At 59.4% G+C, this 27,028-nt stretch overlaps 1 protein-coding gene across 1 annotated transcript in view; it reads right to left on the bottom strand.

The window, feature by feature from the left end:
- Positions 1 to 27,028, bottom strand: part of CACNA1B (calcium voltage-gated channel subunit alpha1 B) — a gene marked incomplete at its 3' end in the record, with an annotated part of 161,490 nt that overhangs the window by 80,440 nt on the left and 54,022 nt on the right. Inside the window, exons 8-17 of the mRNA XM_019642114.1 lie at positions 25,370 to 25,473; positions 22,605 to 22,720; positions 21,904 to 21,960; positions 20,621 to 20,710; positions 17,089 to 17,298; positions 13,619 to 13,731; positions 8,640 to 8,752; positions 7,033 to 7,164; positions 6,652 to 6,724; positions 786 to 903 (exon numbers count right to left, since the gene is read on the bottom strand). Of these exons, the coding sequence (XP_019497659.1) occupies positions 786 to 903; positions 6,652 to 6,724; positions 7,033 to 7,164; positions 8,640 to 8,752; positions 13,619 to 13,731; positions 17,089 to 17,298; positions 20,621 to 20,710; positions 21,904 to 21,960; positions 22,605 to 22,720; positions 25,370 to 25,473 (1,126 nt within the window). The remainder of the gene's footprint in view (positions 1 to 785; positions 904 to 6,651; positions 6,725 to 7,032; positions 7,165 to 8,639; positions 8,753 to 13,618; positions 13,732 to 17,088; positions 17,299 to 20,620; positions 20,711 to 21,903; positions 21,961 to 22,604; positions 22,721 to 25,369; positions 25,474 to 27,028) is intronic.

The raw sequence follows: 27,028 nt of genomic DNA, 5'->3' as shown, positions 1-27,028 counted from the left end.
CCAGCAGCGTCTCCCCTGTGCCCCCTCCAGCTGTGCCTGCCTGTCCCCGAGCTGCGTGTGGGGGCTGAGCCTGCAGACCCTCGTCCCCGTCCTTGTCCCCGAGCTGCATGTGGGCGCTGCTGAGCCTGCAGATGGGGGCCTCGGGCCTCCATGGCTGTCCTGCTAAGGCACTTCATCCCTTGGAACTGCTGACATTCGGGCAACCCTTCATTGTGGGACACTCAGCAGTAGCCTGGCCTCTGCCCACGTGATGCCAGCAGCACCTTCTTCCTGAGTCATGACAACCAAACTGTCTCAGACAATCCCAATGTCCTCTGGGGACAAAGTTGTGTAATTGAGTCCTTTCACCGCAGGCCTAGGGACTCGTGTGTCCCCTCCATCCCCAGAGGCTCTGGGCCAATGCTAGGCTTGGGCAGCAGTTAGCTCTGTAGGCCAACAGCGCTGACCCTCCCTGGCCAGGCCCCATGTGGCAGGAAGGTACCCTGGGTCCCGGGGGCCCGCACCGCAAGGTACCGCCTCACAGCCAAGCTAGCTCAGGGTTCCAGCAGAGCCCACAGGACAGAGCCCTGGGGCCAGGCTGCCATAGCCCAGCACTAACCACAGCTGTGCACATCCTCACAGGCCTCCCATACCCAGGAACAGGCCTCAGGCCCCAGACTGAGGGACACAGGCACAGCGGGGCGACTCTGACCAGACAGTACAGGGGTCTGAGCATGCAGGATCAGCAGCAGCTACGGTGACCATGGGGCCACTGCTGGCTGCACCACAGCCCCGTGGAAGGATACAATTCCCAAAAAGCGTCAGGACGATGAAGTAAAAGGACGAGAACATGCCTTTGCTGACTCCGCCTTGCGACTCGATCCCGTGGTACATCACTGCGTTCCAGTCCTCTCCGGTCAGGATCTGTGCAGGGAGAGCAGCACAGGGCAGGTTGCATAACCCCCCCCCACCCACACACACACGTGCACGCGCACACATGCACGCGCACACACAAATTTCTAGATGCTTCTGGAGGAAAAGGTGGCCCAGGCTTCTGCACAGAAACTTCCAGGACTTGGCTGCTGAGCTGGGTCATGTTTTAAAAAATGAATGTGCTTTAGTAGGTTTTCAGCCAAAAATGAAAGGGAGCTCCAAGCAGGAGAAAAGGTAAATAAAGGCACAGAGGAGACCACAGCAGTGAGCGGAGATGCAAGGAAGGGCTGGGGCAGAGCCCCCGACTCCCAGGGCCCAGGACACAGGCTCAGAGAGGGGCCACGGCTACGCAAAGCCGCCGACCCTCCAGGTTCCCGCCCACTGCCCAGGGCTCCGGGCTGTGAGGGTGGCTAATACCATCCTCGCCCCATCAAGAAACACAGCTCTCTTCTACTTGTATTGTTGGAAAAGACAAGAGGATAACATAACAGACACGTGTCCAGCATGGAAAAGAAAAACTTAACATTTTGTCATCTTTGCATCAGGCTCCGACAGGCAAATCCAGTCTGGGCAGAGGTAAGTTGACACATAAACTTAACCATTGTGCAATCTTTCATTTGTGATGCTTGCTACGGTCTTTTTAAAATAACATCTTTATCGAGACATTTATAATCTGTTGCCTTACAGCTTCGTCCTCGACGGCCCCCCTCACACACACACCAATCCCTGACCTAATGAGGTCATGAGGCCGATGGAACAATGTAAGTTATCTCCCCTATCTTTCTGGCCGCGGTACAGCACATCATCCTGGGGATTGAGTGCGAGTACGAAGGCACTGCAGTGTTGGAACACAACTGGGCAGGTTGATGGAAAACAGCCATAAGGCACGAATCACACAGACTTTAGAAAAAACAAGCTTCACTTCTTTGAAGTTTCCAAATAAAAGCCACGCGTTGGCCCGATCCAGGGCTGTTCCAGAGAGACTGCAGCCCCCTGGCCTCGCTTTAACTCTGTCCTTGACTCTTGTGCTTCTTTTTTTCTTTTTTTTTTTTTTTAGCTGAGCCATCCTGCCACCTGTTGGCAGCTCAGCGGCTGCTCAGCTCGGGCTGGACTCGAACCGCTGTTGCTCACAGCTCACACTCTTGAACGAGCTCTTAACCAACTGAGACACTCGGCCGGCCCGACTCTTGTGCGTCTTGAACGCTGTGCCGCCTCTCACTCCCCACTGCCCGTGCACGGGACGCGGCAATAATCAAGTCATTAAAGCGTATAATTGAGTGGTTCTCAGGACATTCACAGATATGGGCGCCCATCACCACGTTCAGTTTTTGCCTTCGTCAACCCCAACCCCTCAAAAAAGAAACTCGTAAGTACCAGCTGCTGCCCACCTTGCTATGGTTTATTTTAATCCTATTCTTACTGGAAGGTGTTTTGATCATATGTCAATGCTTTATTTTCCCACATGTACTGATGTATGCTGTTTCTTAACCTGTAGAGATACAGAAATTACACTGACAAATTCCAGCACCACTGTGATAAACACAGTTCAGCTATGAGCTATTTTACACGCAGTAGGAATTAACGTTGAATTTCAGCTGTTGTGTGTCCCTTCACTGAGTGAGCCTTTAAAGTGCCCACTGTGTGCCAGGCAGTGTCAGGCAGTTAGGGTCGTTAGTAGACAAGACAGACCCTTCTTGGGAGCTCAGAATGGCCTGCGTTTCACTTTTCGTACATTGTCCCTCCCGGGCTGTGGCTTCAGGGTTGTACTAGCCTCATGGAATGACTTCTTTCTCTGGAGCAGCTTGTCACCTGTCACCTGTCCCTTGCAGGCTTGGTGAGGCGCACCTGGTAACTCTGCAGGTGCGGGACAGGGGCAGGAAAACAGGGAGAGCTCTCTGATCCCGTTTAACAATTATAAAACTATTCAGGTTTACAATTTCATCTTGACCTAATAAGTGATGTTTTCCTGTAAACATGCACGTTTCATCAATTTTCAAATCTATCAGCAGAAAGATGCCATAATATTTGGGGGAATTTAAAAATATACCTCACTTTTCTATAGTTATCTGTCTTTTGGGCAATACTTTTTATTTGTGCCTTTTTGTCAATCAATAAAGTTATCTACTTTATCAGTCTTCTTCAGAACAAGATTTTTATGACTTTGTTATGTTGGTGTTTTTAGTTTTGTTTCATTAATGTTTGCTCTTATCATTTTTTTTCCCGCTTTCAATGTTTTGTTTTGTTTTAACTGGGGAATTGGGGAAGGGGACCAGCCAAGTTGTTGCCCTTCAATCTTAGTTGTGGAAGACACAGCTAGCTCAGCTCCAAGTCCAGTCACCATCTGGCCGCCCGTCAGCAGCTCCCAGCCACTCAGCTCAAGGTGCCGTGTTCAATTTTAGTTGCGGGCGGGCGTAGCCACCATCCACGCGGGAGTCCAACCAGCAACCTTGTTGTTAGCAGCACGTGCTCTCACCAGCTGAGCCATCCTGCCACCTGTTGGCAGCTCAGAGGCGGCTCAGCTTGGGCTCAGCTGACTGGCCCAAATGAGGCACTCGGCCTGCCAAGAGATTTTAAATGACTTTTTATTAGCGGTTTCTATTGTTATATGGAGGATGTGTTGTACAGGACAGCAATTCCTTAATGGTTGTGGGGATTTCCTGGGTGATTTAAGGAGTGGCGGCATTCTGTGACTGTCCCGTGTGCCCCGAGGACTGAGGCTCCCCCACAGCCGGTCGGTTGGGTGCAGCTGTGTGTCCGCTGACGCTCACGGCTTCCTCTGCTCTCTCACAGCCTAACTTCCAGCTTTTTCCTTCAGTTGGACAGAAACACCTTACAAATCTGTTACAAGATGCCCAACTTTTCATTTCCGTGTAATTCTCAGTTCTTGTTTAAATCACTTCAGAGCATGTTGTCGGGTCGTGTGATAAAACCTCAGGATGGTTTCTTCTCTGTGTCTGTGATCGTGACGTCTACTTTTCACATATGTTGCTTGTCTGGTCTTTTCACATCAAGGCTGGTCTGGACTCATAAATGAGTTGGCTGCTGTCCTTCTGATCTTCTCTGGTGCGGTCTGTATAAAATTGAAGTCATTTTTTCTTATTTAGTAGAACGTACTGGCAAAAGGATGTGAACGTGGCTTGGAAAGGTGGACTCTGAACTGTTCAATTTCTGAACTACTTCAGTTTTCTCTTTCTTTTTGGGTTAGTTTGCTGCATGTTTTCTTCTAAACCACCCGCTTTACTAAGTGTGTAACCGTCAGTCTGGGTGGCAACTCTCCACCCTCGTCTGACTGTGGCTGCCTCGCGCTGCACACACAGCTGTCGGGTTCGGAATTCTAGGCTGACAGGGACCTACCTGTAATGTTACTAAGTCACTTCTTCCAGACCTGGCACCACTGCTCATGAGAGGCCCACCTTCCGATTGCCAATCTTGTAGGAAATCTGTCTTTCTAGGAAGTTTTGAAGATTTTCTCCTTATCACAACGTGTCTACGTCTGGAGTGATTTTGTTCTGTGTCTTAGGCCTCCGAGCACGAGCACCATCACAGCAGATGAACAAGCACCATGTCCACCCTGCAGCTCAGCCGTCCTCTTGGGCCGCGTCCAGTGCACAGTTCACCCTTCAGATTTTTATTAAATAGCTCCATTTTCATTTCTAGGATTTTTACTTGGCTCCTTTCAATGTTAACCTACTCTTGGTTCTCAGGTGCCTCTCCTTCCCAATGCCGTGGTGTGTGCCATGAGTCAGTTCTTCCTCTAACCCTCTGTGGGTCTGAGGCAGATTCCGTCCAAGTCACCTGTGTTTGTGCAGTACCCCTCTTCTCTAGGACTGAGCTCCCTTTCCGACCATGGGTACTATCGCCCCTGATCAGTTATTTCTTCGACGGAGTCAGCTCTCAGCACATTTCATCTGCAGGTTCACCATGAACAAAGGTGAAGTTGTCTTCTTCCAAGTCACTTGCCCCCTGCCCCCGTCCCCTCTCCAACCCCATTCAGAAACCAGGGCTCCCATCCTGGGATCTCGGGCCTTCAGTCCATTATCATTCTGTGGGGCTTCCAGACGGCCTGGCCATCGAGTTGCCCTCAGCCTCCCCCAGCCCCTTAAAGGGCCACACGCCTTTTGCAGGGCTGGTGCTTCTGATGTCCAGCCCCCGACTCTTTCCAGGCTGTCCGCGGGTGCCTGGCCACCGTCCCATTTCTAACCCGCAGACGCCGTTTTCTATTGGCTGTGTCCTTTGAACATCATAAGGTATTTCTTACCTTACTGCTGTGCTCAGAGCAGAGTGGCCTGAGGCACAAATCAGAGCCTCGCCTGGTCAGAGCCCATCTTTCCCTCTAACTCTGGCCTCTTCCTCCTGGTGCCCAAACCACCACCACTCACCACGGTCAGGGCCTTTCTTACAACGAACACAAAGCAGAGCTCTGCTTGTCAATCACGCTGCCCCCGCTGTGGACCGCCTTGAAGCTCCCGCAGGGCAAAGCCTCTGGCCAGGCCGGCGTTTCAGGCCCCCTCCAAGCCGGCCCCGCCGGCCCCAGTGCCTTCCACACACACCTGTGCTCCCCCCAGACTCCGCTCACCTTCTTGCTTTTTCTGGAATGCACTCCTGCTAGTTTCCTGGCCTGGCATTCGCGATCCCCTGTCCAGCCCTTGCCTTGCAACCCCCAGGAAGTGGGCAAGCCTTCCCGGCCCCGAGCAGATGACACTGCTCAGGAAGGGCCGTGGCCATCCTCATCTTCGTCCCCACTGAGTGCTCAGGAACCTTCAGGAGGCCCAGCTGGGGAGCCCCTGGCCTGCAAGCTAGCCGAGGCTTTCACCGTCTGGCTCAGAAGGTGACAATGGTAGTGGGATGACAGGCGTCTCCACACTTAGGAAGTCAGAGGAGGGGAGAAGCCACAGAGTGACCCAACATGAGGTGAGGTGGAGGTGAGCCTCACCTCCAGGCCCCAGCAGCCTCTGGGACAAGGGCTTGCTCTGCCAGCTGTCACTACGGGCTGACTGGGTCCAGGGCTCCGGACCAGGATGAGGGAGGTCATCGGAGGCGGAGGGCACAGGCACCGGGACCGTGCTCCTCTTTCCAGCTTGGTCTGGGCATCCCTCCTTCCTTTGCAGGGATGCCCTCCCTGCACATGCTGTGGGCTCCAGCTCTGGCTAGGGCTGCGTGCGGTTGGCAGTCCCAGAGGCCGGGGACCGAGCTGAGCCCCTGGCCTGAACGTGCAGCCTGCCGGCCTTCCCTAAATGGCCTCGTAGACAAAGCGTGCCCCCACCCTGCTCGACCTCAGACGTGGCGTCTGCAGAGGGCTCGCGGGGCACAAATGTCTGGCATTACATCAGTGATGCCGATGATGGGCATCTGAGCAGCCCCTGCCCTGTACAAGGGCCTATGGGCTCCAGCAACAGAGCCTCCAGGGGCGCCCAAAGGGTTCCCACAGAGTTCGGGGGTATGCTTTGCAGATATGAAGAAAAGTAGGGGAGAAACGGGTGCTCTGTTCTCTGCACAAAGGACAAGATATGGCTGTGACGCCAGGTCCTAGGGGCTGAGAGCTGAGTGGTGGCTTGAAGCCCAGGGACTGCATCACAGGATATGGGAAACCAGCCTACCCTCGTCTCCTGTCTGTTCTCTTCTGTTGGGTGTAAAATTCTGTCTGAGTTGTGCTGAGGCCCAAGGGAGCTGACAGGAAGGCTGTGGCCCTGCACCAGGGGGCGGGAGCTGAGCAGGCCAGGAGTGTGTCGGGCGCCTTACCTGGAAGACGGTGAGGATGGCAGCAGGAAAGGTGTCAAAGTTGGTCGTTGGCGTCTCATCTTGGAAGTTGAACCTGAGAAAAATGAGACGTCTGGGGGAGGGGCAGCCTCCTCAGGAGCCAGCAGGACCTGGCATGGCAGCTATGCACCCATCGCCTGTTACAGGCTACTAGAGGGCTGGACTCTAGGATGACCTTTGGGGATGAAAAGCAGGTAGAGAAACTGGGGCAGCATTGCTGCTCTGATCTCAGAAGCCCTCCCCAGGGGCCCACTTGTGTCCCTGGAACAGCTGCTGAGCCCCGCCCACTTACTGGCCCGCCCATAGCGGCTGAGCCCTGCCCACTTAGTGCCCCCCCCCAGCTGCTGAGCCCCGCCCACTTACTGGCCCCCAAACAGCTGCATGCCCAGCAGGGCGAAGACCACGATGAACAGGAAGAGCAGGAAGAGAAGGCTGATGATGGACTTCATGGAGTTGAGCAGAGACACCACCAGGTTCCGCAGGGAACTCCAGTACCTGGGGGCAGGCAGGGTCTGAGCCCGGCTGTGCCTGGCGGGGCCCATCCGCTCTGGACCCTGACCATGTTCGCCCCGGTTCTCTGCAGTCACACCTGTGGCTTCCAGAGCCTTCTACGCCCTAAGGGACCATGGCTACACGTGGAGTGGTCCACTGGTCTCCACAGTCCCAGACCTAGCCTCCTGTCACTGGGAGCCCCATGGGGACGGCAGAGCCCACGTGTCATCTCCCAAACCTGGCCCTGTTATACTCCTCAGCAGAATGGTAAGGGCACAGTCTGCCCTGGGCTCCTCGCCTGTCCTGTCACCCCTCACCACCCGGGCCGCCTCCAGGGGCCTCCAGTCAGCGCTGTGTGAAGTGAGGGCCACAACTGCTGGCCATTGCACACGGAGCTGCCCTAAGTCAGGAGCCACACCGCTGTCCACGAGCGGGTGTCCTGTGAGCAGAGATGCACACGTCACGAGGAACCAGGGACACGGTGTGCAGTGTGAGTAAAGCAGCACTGCCGGATGACTTCCCTGGACCCAAATAGCCCCTCCCCTGCCCCTCAATGCTCCTGAGGTCAGTCCGAGGCCCTGCCGGCCAGCGGCACCCAGAACACAGGCCCTGCTCATATCTGCCAACTGCACAGAGTGATGGGTACCCTCCACCGTGGAGAGCCCCGAGTGCACGGCTGTCCCTGCAGGCACGCGGAAGCAGCCCCAGACCCCAGAGAGATGGGCCACGCGCCTGCAGCTGTCGTGACCCAGGCCGGAGCACCAAGGGCTCTGTCCTCCACTGCTCCCAGGACAGGACAGCGTGGGGTTCCTGCAGTGCTGTCTGGGCACAGCCAAGACGAGGTGGGTGTGGCAGTCTTTGCCGCTGGTACGACTGCCCTGGTGGGTGACGTGCTCTCCCTCATCCGGTCACAAGCCAGGCAGTGACCACCCCCAGTTCTCCACACTCGCTATATCACCTCTGCCCTGGGCCTCGGCCTCCTTGTGGACAAAACGGAGCCCCTTGCTTCCAGGGCTGTGAAAACACCATTCACATGGACAGGACCAAGCCCATGGCGGAGAGAGGTGCCCGGGGGAGGGGCAGTGCCAGCACTGGCCGGGTTGAGGGTCAGCCTGGTGGCAAGAAGATGAACTTCCACCTGGCAACTCCTGGTTCCTCTATTAACTATGAAACAAAGTCTGCCTTTGAGGCCTGATGGTGGGACAGCCGGTTTCCAGACAGGGGATGGTACGAAACCACGGGGCGCAAGCTGGTGGACAGTGAGATGTCCTGTCACACGGAGGCGGTCGGGATGGCTCACAGGACACAGGTGGCCCCTGACAGGCCGAGATGGGCGTGGGCTGTTTTATAACTGTCGTCCGAGTCTGTACAATTATAGGCCCCAAAAGAGACTCCCACAGCTGAGGGCGAGGCCGGCAATGTGAGACCCCAGCTACCACGCTGCCCCCACGCCCCCCACCAGGCATGCAGGGACATACTTGGTGACTTTGAAGACCCTTAGCAACCGCAGTGCCCGCAGCACACTGAGCCCAAAGGAGGTTCCTGGCTTGATGGCGGCCCAGACCACTTCAAAGATGCTGCCCACGATGACCTGCAAAGGACAGGGGTCAGCCACCAGCACTCGCCCTGCACGCGTGTGGCCGCCTCCCCATGAGCATCTGTCCACTTCCCTTGTCAGCAACGCAAGGGGGCCATGCCTCACACGCAGGGTGACACGGGGGCCACGCCTCACACGCAGCTCCTGCAGCCCCACCAATCCCGCCGCTGTTCCCTGCAATCCCCGCCCAGAGTACAGGGGATGGGTGAGGTCAGGCCTGCTGGCTTCCTGACAGGTCCTCAGGCTGCCTTGTCCAGTGCATCACCACGCCCATGACAGCCAGGTGACTCCAGGGTCACCTAATGCCGTAGGGCTGAGCAGCTGCCTATGACACTGCTCACGCACACCAGCGGGACCTGCCTCCTGTCACCGCCCCCCTGGCTGCCAGTGTTCTGTGTCCAGATTCAGACGCTTCTCTCAGGGACCATAAGCCAGCACGTGTCACCAGGAACTTATAGTGGTAAGCCTGCCCTTCGGTTTCACCGAGAGTCACCCCAGACACGGTCTGTGTGGCCAGACTGGGACTCGTGAGCAAGTGGCGTGCCCTCCTCCACAGCCGCTCCCTTACGGGCTCTGCAAAGGCCATCGTCCTGGTCAGCATCGCATGAGGGGCTCCGAAAGGGCAAGCAGTGGCTGCAGCACGGCAGACCCTCCCATCATTCCTCTGGACAGGACGCCTGGGGGCCCAGACACAGCCCCTGCCTGCCAGTGTACCCCACGGGCATGCCCGGGCTCATGCCAGCACGCGTGCCCGTCCTCTTCGTGTGTGGCTCGTCATGTCCTGTAACTGGACTTCTGCGGTTGGTGTGAAGCCCAAGTCTTACTGCCGTGGCTCGCCCATCACCCAAGCTCACATCTGCTTCAGATCTGATCAGCTCAGCGTCACGTTCTCACCACGTCACTCATGGAGACTGTGCCGGGACAGAGGCCTTGGTGGCCCATCAACCGGCATGTCTGGAATGGCGGTCACAGCAGCTGTGAGTGACCCCAATGCAGCCACCCGCTGCACACTTCACCGGGAACACAAGTTGGACAATACAGGTGACCTGCCGACATCAACACACCAATGGCTGCAGCACCTGCCGTGACCCTGGCAACACACCACGTGGGACAGGCTGGCCACAGCGTGACCGTTGCCAGGAGCTCTCCTCAGCTGTCACATGGCCAGATGCGGCCTTGGGCCGAAGACCGTCGTTTTCTAAATCTATGTCCTCCTCACCGTCACCCCTCAGCGTCTCTCCCATTTTCCACAGACCTTCTTCACAGTTTGTTCCCATTGGCTCAGCATTGAGGTGGCCTCTCAGGTTGCCTGATGGCCCCACCACGGTCTGCCCCCCACCTCCCCCTTAAACTCCTGTGCCCTTGAGTATGGGCTGGTCTTAGTAACTCATGTCCAGCAAATGGAACATGACAAAAGGGATGGGATGTCACCTGAGGTGGCACTTCAGAATAAGACTGTGGTCCCTTCTTAGCCCTGTCTCAGGCCAGCAGCTGCCATGTCATGAGGGCAGCTGGGCAGCCTGTACAGGGGCCCAGGTGACCAGGACCCGAAGCTGTCAGCAACACTTGACAGCCTGGAAGCTGCTTCTCTGAGGCCTGTCAGCCAGCGCGAGCATGAGCCCCAAATGAGCCGCAATGACTGCAAGCTCCCGCAACCTGGAACGGGGCACTGGGTTAGGTCACACCGAGCGAGAGGTAACAACTGCTTATTGCTTTGGGGCAATGTCACATAGAACAAAAACCAGTGCCGTTTGGAGGATGAGGCACCGCTGTCCTAATGGCCAGACGTGGGCAATTTTGGAAGCTGAGCCCGAAGTGCCCGAGACACAGCCAAGGGGTGCCGTACACGGGACAGTCCCGGGAGGCAGGGCCTGCTGTGCGTTGGCACAGAATGTGACCTGTAGCTACGGGAAGAGCAGAAACGTGCTAATGAGCCCAGGAGGCTTCCAAGCAGAGGGCTGACGATGCCACCTGGTGTCACAGGACAGAGAAAGTGAGGAAACTGCTGTTCAGTAAAAAGCAACCGGGACTTGCTGGCTTGGAAACGCTCAGCCTCTCCAGATAGTAAGTAACAGGAAGTGGCCTGTCACCGGGAAGCACAGCAAAGCGTGCGGAATGCAGTCAATGACGTGGTAATAACTGCGTAACCAGGTGGGCACTGACTAGTCAGGAACCACTTCTTAAACTATACTAACATCTAACCACCATGCTGGACATCTAAAATTAATGTATTATTGTCAACAGTAACCGAAAAATTTTAAACGGGGGAAAGGTGAAGGGGAATAAGAGGCTCAGATCTCCAGGTGTAAAACAAGTCACGGGATGTCATGTACAGCACGGGGACTATAGTCAACAATGTTGTGACAGCGTGGGATGGAGTCAGATGGCTGCTGGGTTTATGGTGATCACTTCCTTAGGTCTGTAAATGTTGAGTAACTAACGTGTACCTCTGAAGCTAATATAATATTGCACGTTAACTATATTTTTAATAAAGAGCTTTAAAAGAAAGTTGAGGCCTGGTGTGATGATGGGGCCACGCATGGCTGAGACGTCTAGGCTCCCAAAGAGCCAGCGCTGCTCAGTTCAGAGGTTGCTGGGCACCTTGCAAGGGGGCGCCAGGAGGCCTAGGTGCTCGGGGCCATGGACGTGCTGGCCTGGGGTGGCGGCGGGAGCTCAGGCCCAAGGGGTTGATCCCTAACATGGCTGTGGGTTGGTGTTCGTTAATGAGTGAGCTCCCAGGTTTGCAACACCAAGGCCCCACCAAGGCCCTGGAGACAGACATTTGCAGAAACGTCACCATCTCGGCATGAGAGGGGCAGACACAGCACAATCAAAAGGCATCGAGACACCCAAATCCTACCAGCAGGAAGCAGCCTGGGACGCTGTCGACTGAACACATGCTACCTTCATGAAAAAGGGAAGGTGACCAGGGCAAAACCAGGGCCCGGAGGGCTTCCAGGCCCTAAGTAGGCACTGTGGCATCGCCAACGCCCGCCCGGCAGGACTCCAGCATCGCTGTGGTCCAGAGGCTCTCTGGGGGTCCAGTGTCCCCTTTCTGAGCAGGTGTCCACAGCACTCGTCCGCTGCGTGGACCACCACCCCGTGTGCTGTGTGGGGTGGGTGTGTCGTCTCTAGCTCCCTGCACCTGCAGGCTGAGAGGGACCTGGCAGCTGCGCTCAGACATTCTGGACTCGGAGGATGAGCCCTCGGGGGACCGGGCAGAGCTGAGTGCGTCTCACATTGTGGGCAGTAATGGGCTGTGGTGGCCCCAAGGCTCCTGGCCTCCTGGCACTTACATCCTTGTGTAACATCCTCCCCCCCAAACGCAGGCTGGGCCTAACTCCAACAAGTATACCACCAAAAACTGATGGCTCCTGTCTCTGAGATAGAGCTCTGGGGCTTCCGTCGTNCCCCCCCCAAACGCAGGCTGGGCCTAACTCCAACAAGTATACCACCAAAAACTGATGGCTCCTGTCTCTGAGATAGAGCTCTGGGGCTTCCGTCGTGGGTCCTCTCTGTCCTCCTCAGATCACGAGCTGCCAGGTCCTGAGGACACTCCAGTAGCCAGTGGAGGCCCATGGAACCACGGACCGAGGTGACCAGCATGTGAGTGAGCCTGGAAGCTAGTCTAACAGCTGCATGACAACCCGAAAGTAACTCTCCCATCCTGACCAGCTGGTCCCCGGGCCCCAGGTAGGCCGCAACTGAACTCCCAGCCCATGCAAATGGGTCGATAACAGACACTTGCCATTTTCAGCTACTATGTTTTGGAATAACTTGTTAGCTTATGTGCAATTATGCCCATGTTCTGGAATCCACTAGTTCCGATGAGAAGCCTGAACAGCTTTAAAAGATTTATCGTCTGACAGCTCCTCCGTCATGGGCTGTTTCTGCAGCCGAGAGCCCATCAGAACCATGGTGCCCATGTCTCGGGGCGTGCCCCGGGTAGCCTCATGTCCCCGCACAGACCATAGGTGGCAGGGCCTGGTACAAATCGCCCCAGGCTCGGGAGGCAGACTCGGGCATGAGACCCTGCAAACTGGCCAGGCAGTCCTGGGCCCCGCACACAATGGCCCCAGCTCGTATCCCAGGTGAGTGTGGAGGCGAGGGTTTAACCATCAGGCACAACGTCCTGTCAGCTGCCGCAGCCACTTGAGAGCAGGCCAGTCACTGAATTCCAGTCCTGCCTTACTTCCACTGAAGCTCCAGGTCCCGCCTGGCCCTGAGAGCCCCGCGGAGATGCAGGTCCTCCTGGGGTGGCACCTCCACTTCTCAGAGTCCCCAGGTCACAAAGTGGCCTCTGGGCAGGCCTGGCTCTGGGCTCAGCACTGGACCTGCTGTGCTGGGCCCGTGGAGGCAATGCCCGTCCACGTGAGCCTTCCTTCCAGGGCTCCTTGAGCCACGGGGCTGGTGAAAGGACCCAGCCAGGCTGCTGCTCCCCAACCCCTCGAGGGGGTTCCCCTGGGGGCGCTGCTGTGTGTGTCCAAGCCTGCCCAGGGCCAGACCTGCAGGACGCCAGGGAGAGACCAAGCCGTCCACTGGACAGCAACACCCTGAAAACACCGCTCTTCCAGACACAGAGGGGCCACAGAATCCTCAGCTGACCTTGAAGTCCACATGCAGGGTCAGGGGATAGAAGGAGGATGTCCTACAGCCCCCCTGCAGCTGGCACACATCCGTCCCTCCCACCCCGGTCAAGGCCTGACCGGGACCGGCCACCTGTCACAGCGCCTGCCTGGCTGCAGGTAGCCTTTCTGACCCACAGGAGATCACAGTCCCGAGTCCGAGACCCGGGCTCACGGGGTCTAGCACAGACCCGCCGGACCCCAGCAGGCAGCACTGATGAGGAGGTGCACTCACCCCGAAGTCGAAGCAGTTGAAGGAGGAACGGAAGTAGCTTCTGGGCCCCAGGCCATACATCTTCAGGGACATCTCTGTGAGGAAGAGACCCAGGAAAACAAACTCTGCAAAGTCTAGGAGAAGCCGGAGAAGAGGGTGGTTAGCTCGTGGCCTCCTCCCCCTTGGCTGCGGCCCAAGCCCAGGGCCTTCCGGTGGAGCCGTCCAGGCCTGGTGGGTGTCCCCGGCCTCTGCAACTTAGCCCAGCACAGGAGCCAACGGCCTGGGAGGCAGGAGAGGGCTCACTCCACTTTGCAGGTGGCGAGTGCCCAGTGCCTGTGGAACACAGCAACGGCCCAGCAGGGGGGCTCCCAGGACTGGGCTCAGGAGTGGGTTCTGGGGCACGGGGTACCCCCACAGGAGGGCAGAGGGCCCGCAGCCCGTCCTTCAGCCTCAGTCCCTTTCGCCCCACACTCTGGTCGCAGGTGGAGTCCCTCCTCCCCTCTTCAGAACTCTGTCTTTCCAAGAGGACCCCCACAGGCCACCTCAGGACACCCAAGGCACCATGCTTGCTTTCCACTTTGTTCACAGACTCGCCCACCACCAGAGCGTCCCCAGACCCAGCTGGACGCGGCTCCCGCGAGGCACGCTCTGTGAGTCACACAACCCCTGCAGCCATCTCACCTTCCCGCAGGCCGGGCCCCGCAGGAGTCCCACCTCAAGCTGAGCCATGCAGGGGACCCAGGCACACAGACAGTGCCCCCGATGCAGCCCAAGCAGAAGCCGCGGTGGGAGCAGGAGGCAGCAGAAGCCGTGGGAGGGCCCAGACAGCAGGACATGCAGCCGCCCGGGGACAGCAGACATCACAGCAAGGTCACTGTCTCTAACCCTACCCGGGGCGTTGAGCTGGAGCCTGCTACTACCTTGTACAGGAGGCCACAGGCACTGCTGCTGAACCAGAGCAGCAGCTCGGAACCGAAGGCAGGCCCGCCAGAGGGCCAGGGCAGGAGGAGTGAAGGGCCAGCCTCCCAGGCTTCCGGGGGCCCCTGGCATCCAGCCTGCCGTCACTGTGCACCTGGAGTCTGCTCTGTCCCCAGCTCTCCGCCAAGCGCTGCACGGCAGAGCCCCCACCCCTGGGCGAGCAGACACCAGCTCCACTGCCCACTGGGTACCAAGCCTCAGAATGACACACACAAGTCTCGGCAAGGGGCCCCTCCTGGGAGCAACCTGCCCTCTGAAGCCAGCCAGAAAGTCACCAGGGCACCCAGGCATACGTGGCACGAGCAGTGAGGAGGCAAAGCAGCCACCCTGGGAAGCTGAGAGGCCATATCAGGAGCACAGGTGCCCGCTGACCCTCAGGCAGGACCAGCTCGGGCCTGCCACACCCTGAAGGTCTGGCTAGCAGGCAGGACGGTGGTGGAAAAGCTGTTACCTGCCTCCTGCAACGTGCAGCTCGCAAGGCCCCAGCAGCCTGGAAAGACCCGAGGCCCCAGAGCCCCTCCACAAGAGATCACAAAGGCGCCCTGCCCCTTGGGGGTCCCCACAGGAGGCCCTGGAAGCTGAAGCCCCGAGACCTGCTCGAAGGGAGTAGGGACAGGAGCTGCCACAGGCCAGACCACCAGAGAAGGTCCCCGCACCCCTTCCGCCTCCACTTCAAGCCTAGCCCCCCAAGGCCAAGGGACAGTTTGTTCATTGTTGAGTGGCTCATCCAGCTAGTTGCTGTGAGCTGCCATGAGCTGGCAGGGGACATGATTACTGCCCCAGGAGTTCACAGGCCAAGGGGGAGCAGAGGCAGTAACGGTGACAGTGTCTGCAGTTACAGGAAAAGGGCAGCATGCTGTGAGAACACAGGGACAGACAGGAGGATGGTCGGGTCTATCTTGTGAGGCCAGGGAGGCTCAAAAGGAGCGTGGGCCCAGGGGCCAGCGGCGTGCGGGAGCTCAGCGCCCACGCCTGCCTGCCTTGGCCATTCAAGCCTCAGTCTCGGGGTTCCTGGCTCCCTGACGGACAGACAGCCAAGGTGCACAGAACCCACTCTCTACAGGGCAGCCAGCTGCAGGCCAGGGCCCATGGGAGCTGATGCTGCCCAGTCCTGACAGGCAACCCTGCTGCCCTCACTCACTGCGTGAGCCTCCCTCTGCTCCAGCCCAGCCGGCAAGGACGGAGCCTACACGGAGCACAGGTGCCCACACCCGGAACACACCCATCTCTCCCTCCAGCCACTTTCCCTGGGTGATGCCGGTGAGCTCGGGAACTCCCAGGAGACCACAGAGATGACAAACCAGCAAAGGGCAGAATCCTGAGGTCTGCCCAACACCTGACACTGCAGCCCTGGGCACCCCAGCCTCAGGCACTTCCAGCCCTGGGCTTCCTGGCCCTGGGTCACCGAAGCCCCCAATGCCCAGCACCCCAGTCTCAGGTACCCCAGGCCTAGGTACCCCAATGTATCAGACATGCGACCACGCCATGCAGGTGGCAAAAGCAGGAAACAAGGACCAGACTGACAGGCACCCAGGGCTCTCTGCTGGGAGAAAAGGCAGCCTGGGAGCCCACTGGCTGGGGCAGGAGGAAGCTGTCTCCCTGGTGCCCACCCAACCCCCACAGGTGGGAGACTGGCCTGAGGGCTGAGGAGATACTGAACTCAGTCCCCAGAGACCGGACTGTGGGCCCCCGGACACATGCCCGGAGGCCAGAGTGGGCAGCTCAGGGCACAGCAGCTGCTCCCTAACCTTCACTCCGGAGCCTGAACCCGCGCCCCCTGCTGCCGCCACCTCTCGTCCTTTCCCGTCACACAAGACAGAGACTTCAACGCGAGAGTGGGGACTGTAGCCCAGAGTCCCACCCCATCCACTGTCGTGGGGTCTGAGGTGCCTCCACAGCTCAGAAGAGCCCCAGCAGCTACTCAGGCTCCTGGTCCCAAAGAGGGAGCGTGGCTGGCCCGCCTGGGCAGGGCTGGCAGGCAGGAGGCTTCTCTGGAGAAAGGGCTCCCTGGGCACCTCAGCCAGCTGCGGGCACCCACACAGGGCTCCCATGGAGAGAGGCCCAAACAGCCCTGTGTCCAGGTCACCAGACACCAAGGCGGGGTGAGTGCAGCTGACCCCTGGGGACAGAAGTTGTTAGCGGACTCTGTCGTGTGAGCATGAGGGCTCAGCCTGCAGTGTCAGCCCCGGGCCCTGCGGAGGGGTGAGGGGCCCCCAGCCCTAGGCCCCTTCCTCTTCTCCTCCTCGGGACTGTAACCACGGCCAAGACAAATCAGAAAGAAACGGGAGAAGCCAGAAAGGCCTAGACGCTCTCCTCAGGGACCGGGCAAGCAGCCACCGTGGGCAGAACAGAAGGCAGCCAGGACCCCAGGTCCAGGGCGCGGAGGCCTCGCAAGGAAGGTCACGGCGGGCCCTTCTTCCCCAGGCACTGACGCCCCGGTCCTGTCACCCCGGCCTGACGGTCCACTGGGCTCGGCTGGGCAGCGCAGGGAGGGGCAGGGCGGGGCTACGTACACAGTGCCGTGGTCAGCCGCTGCGGCTGCTTGTGGTGCACCATGGCCACGCACAGGGTGTTGAGCGCCACCACGCACAGCACCGCCCAGTAGAAGCTCTGTGCCTTCACCACGCGCCGCACCAGGAACCGGAACTTCTTCTCCTTCCTGCGCAGGTAGGACGCGCTCTCGGTCCTCCCGCTCTTGAGGCCGGGCCGGGCGAAGGGGGAGCCTGCGGGAGAGGGCTCGCTGAGGTCACCGTGGCGGACACGGCGCGTGCAGCCACCTTCAGGACCCCTGCCGCACACGCCTGACCCCATACGCCGCTTCCGGGGACACTTGTCCCCACGCCGAGCTTGAGACCCCAGTTCCGGGCACCCACACGTCGTGCCAGCCGCCCCGCCCCCAGTCCACACGTGCGGAAACCGAGAGCCTTGTGGGTCGCCACGGTTGCTGGGTCCGAGGCAGACCTGGACTGGAACTGCGTCCGGGCCCAGCACCCCTGGCCACCTCCCAGGCCCCCAGCTCCTCCCCTGGGGAGTCCTGCAGCCTCTGACCCTCCCGCCTCCTTAATTCGGGTCAGCAGCCACTGGCCACCTGTGTGTACGGAGTTGCACTGAAACACAAGCCCCTCCACTTCGTCTCGTCTGTGGCTTCTGCCGGGCACAGCACAGCCTTGAGCACGGCCCACCCCCACGCCGGCTCTGCCCCGCCTGGGCCAAGCGGGCATGCTTCCCACAGCCAACCTCCTGCCCAGGGGGACCCACAGCCCCTGCCTGATGCACTGGACCACGGGCAGCGAGAACCAGTCAGCCCTGCCAGGAGAAAGGCCTCCTAGGACACTGCCCTATGCTGCCACCTGCCCAGGGCCCACACCAAGCCGTCCCCACAGCCACACCCATGCTCACTCAGCAAAGGTACAAGCCCACAGTGGCGTCCACAGCCACGTCTGCACAACAGCACACTCCCCGCGTGGACCCCGCAGCTGCTCGCTCTAACGGCCACTCCAGGGGACGGTGCCACAGCAGGACCCAGGGCTCTGAGCGGCCCGAGGGAGGCGCTGTGAACGCCTTGCTCAGCGACTGCGCCCTGGTCAGGTCTCCAGCCCAGACACCGGCCCCCACACGGCAGTGCCCCTGACACTCCGCTGGTTCTCCAACACGCATCTCAAATGCACATGTCCTAACCTGGTTCCGGACAGAAGCCCCCCACAAAGCACACTTGTCGGCAGTGACCCATCCCACAGACACTTCCTCTGCAGCTATCCTGACACCTTTCTCTCTCACGCCCACGTCCAGTTGGTCAGCAAATCCTCTGGGCTTGTCTTCCAAATATATCCAGAATGCCGCCACCTCCAGACCAGAGCCGCCATCTGTTGGATTCCTACAGCGGCCTGCAGACTGGTCCCCTGCCTCCCTTTCTGCACTCCAGTCCCCAGCCGGCAGCTGCCACCAGGTGACGTCTCCCTCTGCAGACCCACTGTGGCTGCTAGAGTCCCTCTTGGGCCCTAGCCCACCATGACCCTCGGATTTCCTCCGACTGCCTCCCCACCCCTGTCCAAGTCACTTCGCTCCAGCCACACTGGCCTCCGTGACATTCCTACCTCCGGAGCATGTCACTTGTTGCTCAGAATGTTCTCTCCCAAGCGTCCCTGGGGCTGACTTCCTCACTTCCTTCAGCTCTTTACTCAAAGGCGGCCCCCAGACCCTTCATGCCCGCTCCCTTCTCTACTCTCCTGTCCTTTGCACACACAGCACTGACACGCTGTACATTTCATTTGGTATCTGCTTCGCCGGCTGCTGTCCCCACTGGAATAGAAATGCCACAAAGATGAAGGCTTTGTCTGGTTCTGCAGCCCCGGTGCCTCACGACGTGCCCAACACGTATGTTGAGTGAACGAACGAACAAATGAGGCAAGACAAAGCATGAGCGAGAGCGAGTGCCGCATGCAGCTCTTAGAACACGCGTGGAGGCCAAGAGCTCGGACGGGTTCCCGACAAAGCCCATTCTGTAAAATAGGCCCAGTGCTTTCCACTTCTTAGCTAGATGGGTTCAGTTTTATCTCACCTTGAAAGAACAGATAATTTACGTGTGATTTAAATGGTTTCATGCCATAGAAAAAGATTTTTTAAAGACTCTCCAATTCATTTTACAAAATTAGCATAAAAACACTAGGTAAAATAGGAATACAGACAACTATAGCCCACATGATAAACTTTAAAAATTGTAATGAAATTCCGATTCACAACATAACATCAGTCTCTTACTAACAAACAAACAGCACAATAGGAAAATTGACAGAGCACAAAATCACTAGCGGTAAGTGAAATGAGAATTATAGTCTCAATGTAGTATCACTTTATAATCACCAAATTGGCTTCAAACTGGCAAAACTCAAAGGCAGCGGCAACGTGGAACCAGGATGGGGCACGTGTCGTCGTCCTGCACTGTGGGTGGGGGTGGTGTCACAGGGCCAATCTGGAGAGCAGCAGCCCGGAAAGGCACACACACCCCTGGCCTCAGGAGCCCTGCTCCTGGGGACCTGCCCACAGAGGCAAGTCTGCTAAAGAAAGGCTGATATTTATAGGATTTAGGGGAAAACAAAACCGACAAATAAATGAAGGGCCCTGTGGGGTCAGCTGATGAGTTAGGCAGTAGCACAAAGGCAACGGGCCACTCACCACAGCAAATCGGAATTAGACTGATTGATGGGGGGGCTTCCAGGTGGTGGAGAGAAATGTGTATGAAATCACTTCTATAACACACAGGGCCCGAAACTCTACAATATGTGCACGTGCGTGTGCGTGTGTGGCGTGAGATGAGCGTGGAAGGGTAAACTCTATGCCTAGAGGATTCCTAGGTTTGGGTGGGGACAGGAAAGGGAAAGTGTAAATCAATAACACCGAGAAACGCAAACAACTTCCATTAAAGACTGCTTTTTCAGAAAAGTAGCAATGTGACGGGAAACATGTTCTAACTCAGGTCCACTCAGACTGCTGGGCAAGGACGTCACTCAGTGAAAAGCGGCCACTGCATGTGTCAGATCCACCCAGCTGAAGGCAGGGCCCGGGCTGAGCCTCCCCTGCCGCCCAAGGCACAGCAGGGCGCCTGGTGCTGGACAGCAGGGATCGAGAATGGCTCTGCTGCGTAACTATGCAAGTTTCCTTTTACCGTGGGGGAAACGGGTGAAGCCAGGGGCCTCGGAGGCAGCAGGCTCCAGGAATGTGGAGGACAGATGGGTTTAGGGGAGAGGTGACTGGAACCTTTCCATCTCTCGAGTCAGGGACACCCGCGGCCTCCAGCCTTGCGACAGGCTGGAGGGCCCCATGTTCACATGGCAGAGAGCAGCGCCAAGAGCGGCTAGCAGCCAGTGAGGTGTATGGAGAGAGATGAGCAAGGGGCTGCAGGAGCTGGACACACAGCCTGCCTGCCTGCCAGACGGGAGGGCGGAGGGGAGGAGTGGCCCAGAGAGCTGGGAAGCCTGGGAGACCGGCGGGCTCAGTTATGTACCCAGTTACGGGCCCACAGAGCCAGGAGGATCCAGAGAGACTCACCGACCGCACAGAGGTCTGCAAACCGGTCCTCGCCCTCCTCTGCGTGGATCAGGTCGTTCCGGCTCTTCTTGCTGGCCGCTCTCTTCAACACTGCTTTAAACAGGGGGCGGGAGGGGACCGTCAGCTGAGAAGGTGATGCTCCTCCCGGGACTGGTGGTCTGTCCTGACCTCCTATCCTTAAGTCGAAACTGAAGGAGGCAGGACAAGCGCGGGTCCCTGTGGGCCCTTCTTGGTCCTCAGAACAAAGGGACAAGAAATTCTGAGGGTGGGCCCATTTGCTTCTCTCCGCGGTGATGTCGGTGGGGACGGCCAGGCCGCAGCGGCCCCGGCAGCGCAAGGCGAGGGGAGGCCGGCCGCTGGATCGGCCACGTCTGCAGACCTGCTCAGGGCCCCGATTGCGGGCCCCGCTGGGACCACGGCAGGCGCGGCCGGGCTGTGTGGCCCTGCCCCAACCAGCGGGTGTGGGAGGGCGGCCCTCCTATTCCTTGGGGCGGCACTGGCAGCGGGGCCGGTGACCACGGCGTGCTGGCCCGCACCCCAGCAGCCCCAGGCGCGTCTCTCCGTGGCCACGTGTGGGCAGCATCACCCTGAGCCTCGGGGACAGACACGGCGCGGTTTAGACCAGCAGTTTTAAAGCTCGTCTACGATGACGTGAGCGGTCTGTCCTCACTGACGAGCACGGTCGCCACCAGCGCCATCTGGCCACGCGGCACCTGAAACGCGGTGAGTGGGACGAGCCGGACGTGACGCTTCACAGTCACGTGCACGCGGCCGCGCTGTGCGCACAGACTGCTGGGACCACGGGGCGGCCGAGCCCCTGCCCGCGACAGCCCCTCCGTCCGCGGCGGCACCCCAGAGCTCGCCGCTGTGGGTTTTTGTTTTGTGTTTCTTTCCCGAATAAATCCCTTTTTGGGCAACCACCTAGGATATTGTTTGTCCGGTTGACATAGGTAGTCGTTGTTAGCGCCTCTTGCGGAGCGCGGGCGCCTGGTGGTGCTGTGGGCGGCGCCACGTCCACACCTCTGCGCGCTTGTGCGTGAGCCTCTACGGTGCCACAGACCCACGTTCCCGGGCCTGGGCGCCGCCCTTGTGCGGGGAGGCCCGTGCCCACGTGCAGCTTCGGCCCTCCTCTCCAAGATGGCTGACCCCCCCCCCCAGGCCCTTAGGACCATAGAGTTTAACAGGAAGTCAGGACTAGAGGGGAACAGGAAGTCCAGCTCCGCCCAGACCGCCCAGCTCCGGGATCGGTTCTCTTAAGGAGCCAGCGCGCCTTTACCACCTACCGTCCAGCGGGGACTTCTCCTCCGCGTTCTTGTCCTCCTCGGCCAGCATGACTTCCTCTGTGAGCGAGACAGGACACAACTCAGGTGGGGACTCCTATGCCGCCCCGGCCACCGGGGCCCCTCATCCCCCAGACGCCCGGGACGCACGTGCACCTGCCTGCAACACCCTGCCCTTCCGGACACCTGTGGGCCCCGCGCTGAGCTCTTCCTACCCAGACACAAACCTCGCTGTGTCCCACCGACAGTGCCCCGTGAAGACGGCCTGGCTTGTCCCCACTCACGTCACTCCCCCTGAGAGCGGCCACCCACTAGGTGGGCTCCCCACTGACCAGACGCTTGTGAAGCCTGACGAGGCACAAGCGGGCGCCCCTCGTGGAGGATGGAGCCCAGGGCCGGGGCCGGGGCCAGGCAGTCAGCAACCCCCGGCTCGAGGCGCGCAGGGCCCGGACTCAGAAGGGGCCCGGGTTAAGGGCTGGGCACGCGGGCCTCACAGAACGAGCTTCGGCTGGGCAGTTTGGGACCCTCCACTGGGAAGGCCCGGGGCCGCCGGCGTGGGGACCTGGGTGAGCTAGAAAAGCACCCCTCCACTACAAAGCCCCGTCACAGCACCTCTGCTCTCCTCCGCTCCCAGGGCCACTGTCCCCAGCTGGCGACCAGAGAGGACGTGGCGAGAGGGAACCGATGGCAGCGCCGGTTCTCACCGGCCTTGAAGATCCACTCCAGGTACCCGTTGAGCTCCCGCTCGATCTGCTGCTGCCGCCGCAGCTTCAGGAAGGCCCTGCGGTTCTCCACCCGCTCGCGCTCCTTGGCGAACTCCCTGTGGGGCAGACCGACGACCACGGTGGGTGGGCTGGCAGAGCCGCAGCCCCGCAGCTGTGCCCAGGGGCTGGGACCGCAGGTGCGGCCACACCCCGCCCTTCCAGGTGAACCCTCTTCCAACCTGAGCACTCAGAGGGCACAGGAGAACCCACCCTGCTCAGGCCTGGGTCCCCAGACAGCGGACTCCAGAGGACGGGGACAATTCCACTGCCCCCTCTGCGTGCCAGCCCTGTCACCTGCCATCCTACAGAGAGCTTCTGGACAAGAATTTGCCAGTTGAGAACTTTCACTTTGTTTCTTCTATTGGTTGAGACGCAAAGCCATTGCCAGAAGGAGGGACAGACAGGAACAGGGGAAGAAAAGAGTGGGCCAGGGACAGAGGTGGTCGCTCTAGAGCCACTAGGTCCCGCCACGAGCTGCTGAGGCCCACGGCAGGCAGGAGGGAGCTATTCTGGCCCACAGCGTCCAGCCCCGAGCCACGCCGCAGGCTCGCAGTGCCAGAAGGAAGCTGTTCACAGGCACAAGAGCACGCACACGCGTCCAGCATGGCCATCCTTTCTCAGCTCAGGCTGGGGGCAGAATCCAGGTCCCCAAAGGGTGGGCAGGCACACGCCCACGGCTAATCCGCAATGCCTGTTCTCAGCAGCTCTCTTCCAGGAAAAGCAGCTCTGGGCTTGTGGCGTGGGCCTGGCACGCCTGATTCCTGGCACACAGCCACGGTGACAGGGAGAGCTTGGCTCTGACCAGGCCTGACCCCTAGCCCGTGGCGAGCATCCACCCTGGGGCCTGAGCTGCAGCAGCCCTGGCAATGAAAGCAGCTCCCGCCTGGACCTCCCACCCCACCCCAAGTCCTGCATCTACGGGAGCACAGGGGCCCTGAGAACAGGAGGGCCTGGGGGGTAGGGTAGGGCAGTGACAACACTGCTGAGTCAGTCTGAGGGCCACCAGCTAGCAGTGGGCCTCCCCTCTGAGGCTTCAGCCTCACCAGGAAGGGCCACGAGAAATCACCAACTCTGCTGTCTGGGACGTGGGGGGGCGGGGGGGTGCAGGGGATGGCCCAGGCGGGGAGAACAAGCCCCCTTGGCAGCTCTCACCCAGACATGGCAGAACTGTGGCTGGGCCAAGCCTTTCCCCAGCCTGGCCGTCCAGGGGCATTAATGGCCGCAGCCTTAGCACACACCCACCAGGAAACACGCATGCTCTGTGCTGACTCCTGGCTCTGGGAGCCCACACTGGGGGGCTCGGCGAGAACCCTGCGGTCCTGTGCTGGACCTGTACACCTGAGGGAGGCCCAGCTGAGCCTGATGAGGAAAAGCACCCAGAGGTAAGGATGGGCACAGGTGGGAGAGGGCTGGGGACACGGACCCTACCCCAGTGTCCCCTGCCACCCCCAGGCCTTTCTGCACATTCTCCAGTGGCTGCAGAGCCACCCTGAGCAGGCTGTTCTCCCGCCCACCACAGACCCACTGGCATCCCTGCTAGCCTGCCCACCGAGCTGTCTGCAGTGCAGAGCCTATGCTCCCCACAAGCGGCTGCCTACAGCCTCCAGCCCACTCCCCACTGCACTCTGGCTCCGGCTCTGAGGGTCCCCCACAGCCCACTCCCCACCCCCTGTACCTCTGGGCCCCCACTCTGCCCGGAAGACCCCTCCCTCCTTCGCCAAGCCCATTCCTGGTCCCCTTGGGGTCTCCGCTGAGATGCCCCTCCCCCAGGAGCCTTCTGAGCCCCGACCCCCATCCAGCTCTGGCATGTAGCTCCCTAAACAGGAGTTCCACGTGCCCCCTGCACTGTGGGCGTGCCTGGTCCTTGTGGAGGGGCTTGGGAGGACATGCTAGTGACACTAATACAGGGCAGGCCGAGGCTAAGGACACATCCCAGAAGACCAGAAGAGCCGGAGCACGTAGGCCTTGGCCTAGCCACAGCCCTCTCTGTGGCTGTTCCTTTCCAGGCCAGTGTGACTGCTGTCCCTGGGGTCCTCCAGGCTCTCCTCCCAGCCCACAGCAGGACGCTTCAGGGTGAGAGGAGGGGAGACGTTCTCCTCCAGCCTTACAGGGAGTCTGACAACAAGGTGGGGCAGGGGGCAGGCCAATGCCCTCCACCCCCATTCCAGGAGGGTCCTCGGCCCAGGAAGGCGTGGTGCGCCCACAGGTGTGCTCCCTCGCACTCCCAGCGTTCTGAAGGAAGGGCTTTCAGCATTGCGACCTCCCTGTCCACTCCTGGAGGAGCCTGAAGTCAGATGACCGGGGTGGGGAGATGTCAGGTGGCAACAGGACTGGGGTGGGGAGCCACTAGTGAGCGAGCTCGGCTGCTCCCCTTGTTCTCGAGGCACAGCTGTCCAGAAACCTGCAGTGGGCCCAGATGAGAGGCAGCAGCAGCCCCTCCGCCAGTCAGAGGCCACAGTGCTGTCCAAGGTCGGGACAGAGGTAAGGAGGCCAGGGCCAGGGGGCCGGCAAGGCTGGGGTCGGGATGGCAGCAGAGACCAAAGGTTGGCTAGAGCTCAGCATGCTGAGAGAGAGCACCATGGAGCCGTAGCCATGTGGCCAGGCCAGCCCCGCGTCCCCCATGTCACATGGCCTGCATCTGACTCCATCACCTCCCCCGGCCTGAGAAGACAGAGGGGCAGCACACAAGCCTGCACGGCTCTTACCCCGAGAGCACGCCCAGGACCAGGTTGAGCATGAAGAAGGAGCCAATGATGATGAGAGGGATGAAGTAGAGCCAGTTCCAGGTGTTGCCGGCTGCATCGTTTGTCTGGAAGCAAGAAGACATGAGGAAGGACCAGTCACAAGATACAGCCCCGGCCCCAACTCCAGCACCTGGCAGAGTCTTGGCAGGGCGAGTCCAGGCAGGACTCAGGGTCATACCTGCCTGCCCATGCCCCACAGAGCTCTCTGGGGCTATGGCTCCCAAAGGACTGAGGACGCTCAGCACTCCTGGCCACTGCCCAGATATGGGGTCGTCCCAGGGAGCCACAGGCTGCCCAGGGTACCTGAGGGCTACATGCCTGGTTCTGCCAGGACGCCTCCCTCCCCTACGGCTTCCAGGCGACTGGACTAATGAGGCAGCTCCTCTGTGGAGCCCACAGGTCCCAGGGCCCAAGGCTCATCTGTCTGCAGCGGTTCCACAGCCTGTGCCACATGTGCCCCAGATCAACAGCAAGCTCCCAGGTTCCCAGGGAACAGCCTCTGCCACATGCCTGGTCCGACACAGGGCCCCGTGCTCAGGCATGGTCTACATAACTGAAAGAAAGAAGGGCCATCTCCCCAGGACGAGTGGTTTCTATAGCACAGCTCACAGAAGGGTGAGTTCCTCGAACCCCATTAATTTCCAGTTGTCATCTGTTTATGGGTTCCCAGTAGACTTGGCTGAGAGGGCGGAGAGCCTCTCACCGTCCAAGTCTAGTGCCAGAAGTCGACCCCGAGGGTGTGAGTGCGTGGTAAGTGACCACCTGGCCCCTCTGCACCTCCTTCAGAGAGGCAGGAGGACAGCCCTAGGCTGGGGCTGATCTCCAGGGGCTGCTGTCGGGACGCCACCCTCCGTGTCTGCGGGCCCAGGCAGCGCTTACAGACTCGGCCCCTAGAAGTCCTAGGTCCCCTGGAATGATAGCTTGTAATTATTGGACACTGACCCACAACAGACACTCAGACTCCCAACTCTTAAGTGCCATCCACATTCCCTGACCACACCTCTGCCAGACCCACGTGCCACTCCGACCTGTAGGCTACAATGACCACCACAGCCACCAATGTCCCTGAAGGACACCCTCAAAGCTGCTCCTTCCTGGGGAAAAGGAGACGGGCAGCTGCACCGCGGCCTCAGCCTCTCACCTGCTCGAGGACTGGGCTCCTGCACGTCCCCTCTCTAACAGAGCCTTCCTGCCGGCGGCCAGGTCACTGTTCTCAGCTTGACAAACAGATCAAACCAGGACTGACACTCCGGGGAAGACGGAGCAGACATTCTTCCTTATTCTTCCCACTAACTATGACGAATACCCTGGCATCACATATAGAACGAATATAAAAAGACTCTGAAAAGGTGGAGGAAAGAAAAGAAGGCAGATAGGCGGGGACCTCTAGGCCCTCCGCCAGTTTGTTTCTTGCCTCATACATCCCAGGCCTGTAGCTGAAGAAGCCGGCAGCCTGGATGTGCCAACAGGCACAGGAAAAAATGCAGTAACGAAAGCCAGCATTTTCTCCAACCAAAGGACAGGGAAGAGGGCAGCCTAGCAAGACAGAAAACTTTAGACAATCACTGCATTACTCCAGCCAGACACAACAGAAAAACGTGGCGCCACCTCCATCCTTCC

Source organism: Hipposideros armiger, unplaced genomic scaffold (genome assembly GCF_001890085.2).
Source record: "Hipposideros armiger isolate ML-2016 unplaced genomic scaffold, ASM189008v1 scaffold_3, whole genome shotgun sequence".
NCBI classification, from domain to species: domain Eukaryota; kingdom Metazoa; phylum Chordata; class Mammalia; order Chiroptera; family Hipposideridae; genus Hipposideros; species Hipposideros armiger.
This window is presented reverse-complemented; position numbering and strand designations above follow the sequence as displayed.